Source organism: Gossypium hirsutum, chromosome A05, assembly GCF_007990345.1.
Source record: "Gossypium hirsutum isolate 1008001.06 chromosome A05, Gossypium_hirsutum_v2.1, whole genome shotgun sequence".
Taxonomy (NCBI): domain Eukaryota; kingdom Viridiplantae; phylum Streptophyta; class Magnoliopsida; order Malvales; family Malvaceae; genus Gossypium; species Gossypium hirsutum.
In genome coordinates this window covers 4945872-4948401 of record NC_053428.1, presented here as the reverse complement: position 1 = coordinate 4948401, position 2530 = coordinate 4945872, and the positions used below count along the sequence as shown (strand labels likewise).

The window sequence follows — 2530 nt, the reverse complement described above, 5'->3', positions numbered from 1 at the left end:
CTGCACAGTGCACACAATGGTTTGCTCCGTACAGGTGCTCAAATTTGTGTACTTTGGAACCTACTCATATCTGAAAAGATTTTAATGCCGGTCTTACTATATTAAGTTAGCATCCTTCGAATACATGACATAGAAAATTCTCATATGTACCATGTAAATTGGTCCAAAAATTTACTGCTGTTGGAACATAGGAAAAACAATTTCTTCTCTGATTGCAATCCAGTGATGAACATGATAGTTTACGTTCTGAGAGTTTTTCTGTGGAGATGGCTAATCTGAGATGAAAGAGAATTAGTAATCTAATGAAGAAACATAATGTCCGAAAAGTTACTTGGCATACGATGTCAGCAAAGATACTTAAAATACTAATACATTTATCACCAAACCATTGTGATACGGGAAGTAATATCATTTTATCCATTACCAAGAACATGATTCATGGATAGATTTTACATAACTAAACTCCTGGATATATTATTATAGAACAAACTGGATATTGCTTTAAGCTGTTTTAATGCACACTATGATGAAACTATAGTGTATGAGTCTACTCTTCAGGATTTTTACTTAGGGACCCAAACAATGTGATCCCGAGGAAGGAAATGACAGACAGGAATGGTTCCTGGTTCAACTTTTAGGAATTGAAAAGCCAAATGCTTTGGGTTCCATGCTGATGTATCTGTGTGGCAGACTGCTAGTGCTTTGGCTTTTGTTCCGCCAGCACCCTCTAAAGGAACCATGTAAGCCCTTGTTGTTTCTGATTTATGGCAATAGAAGACAGCATATGCATAATTCTGCTTGTGGCACACTACAGCTTTGTCATCTGTCATCTTCTGCACTCCAGCTGCTATTGTATACTTTTGCATTGGGGTTTGTTTTTCCACTTCTGTTGAGACTGCCTGATCAACTTTCCCTAGTTTGGAAATGCTATAGTCAATCATTGACTCCAGTGAGGTTGCACAATATTTTTCCTCTCCTTCAATCGCTGGCTGTTCGCACTCCTTAATTGTGTTCTTCATCATCTCTGCCTTCACTGATCCAGGTTTCACTGAAAACTTGTTGAAAATTTCTGGCAACTTGTCAGATGAAAACGGTATTTTTTGGGCAGTTTGATAAGGTAAGAAAGCTGATTTCTCTGTATTTTCAATGAAATGCAGGCTCATTGTCGCCCCGGGGTGCATATCCTTTTCCAGAAAGAAAAGAGCCACATTCGGGTCCTCATGGATTTGAGTTTCACTGGCTGCATATAGGTAATTAAAAGGGTCTGGATCATTCACATGAGTGCCACCCCCTGGCTTTCCCGTGTTCACTCCAACTCCTTTGCCTCCAACGTTCACATGGGTGTCACCCCCAGGCTTCCCTTTTCCTGTATTGACGTTTACACCACCACCTCCTACATTTACAGAGGTACTTTTCTCCTCCATCAGTTCTGCAAATACACCAAAATGGGCTAGAGAGCTCATATACATGCTGATGAATGCATGATTCCAACAATTTTTTTCATAATAAGTCAATATGTGCAGAACACATCCTATTCCTATGTTTTCTGAAATATATTGCTAAACAGAACGTATCCTGCTCTTTCTCTTTTAATAAATTGCAGGAACAGAACTATGTTAAGCACCTCATATCTGATTATTACCCGGCTTCCACGATTACATGATTGTTTGCTGTATTAGGCTCAATTCAATTCTATGGGAAACCAGGATCCGATATTCTACTGTCCTCACTTTCCTGACCATCTCAAAGTAAGAGCTTATATCACAGTAGTCCTGTTTTGTCGGTGAGTAAAAATGATTCAAAAAAAAAAAAAAGAATTCTTGGTATATTAAACACTCACCTGGATGTAGAATTTCTTTGACAGCCTTTGGCATTGGAATATTTGGCAGCTTATAGCTCCAATATTGCTCAGGTGAGAGAACAGCATGGCTTACCACCACAGCAAGCTGTAACAACAAATAACAAACAAGAAAAGTTGAGGTTAAAAAAAAAAAAAAACCCTTCATAGTTCTTTGCATTCAACAACGAATAATCACATGAAATCGAAAAACTTACCGCTAGGCAAGCAAGAATTGGGGAGAGAACCTTCATCTAGAACAGGAGTGAGTAATTCTAAAGAAAGAAAGAGCAGTGCAATGGAAAGGGAATCTAAAAGTTAGTGTTGCATGGAATGGAAAGTAGAACAAGATTTCTCCACATTTATACTGACAAATGTAGTAGGAGCCTTAGGGCAAGTACTGCTGAATAACACTGCCAACAATATTTTTCAACCAACATAATGGCTCCAACTGCCACTGGTTCACTTAAATGCAGGTTTATGTCATGGGCTTAGGTGGGTGCATGTATTCAAATTCATTTACCAAACATAACTAATTTTTGGTTTTGGTACATAAACCTAAAATTGGGCTTCAATCTAATATGAAGATGACCCAAAGAAGTTTCTAGTTTGAAACACTGGCCCGGAAAAGGGAAGTACATATATTGGGAACATATCCAGTGGAGATGAGGTGGGGCCTGCAGCTCCATGTGG

General features: G+C 38.7%; 1 protein-coding gene across 4 annotated transcripts; it reads right to left on the bottom strand.

Moving 5' to 3' along the window:
• Positions 1-344: 344 nt before the first annotated feature.
• Positions 345-2272, bottom strand: LOC107958897 (BURP domain protein RD22-like). 4 transcript variants are annotated; one of them, XM_016894801.2, is made up of 3 exons: positions 2056-2272; positions 1841-1946; positions 345-1450 (listed from the first exon to the last, which is right to left on the bottom strand). In XM_016894801.2, the coding sequence occupies exons 1-3, from the start codon at positions 2089-2091 to the stop codon at positions 564-566; spliced, it is 1029 nt and encodes a 342-aa protein (XP_016750290.2). In that variant the 5' UTR covers positions 2092-2272; the 3' UTR covers positions 345-563.
• Between the last annotated feature and the right edge of the window lie 258 nt (positions 2273-2530).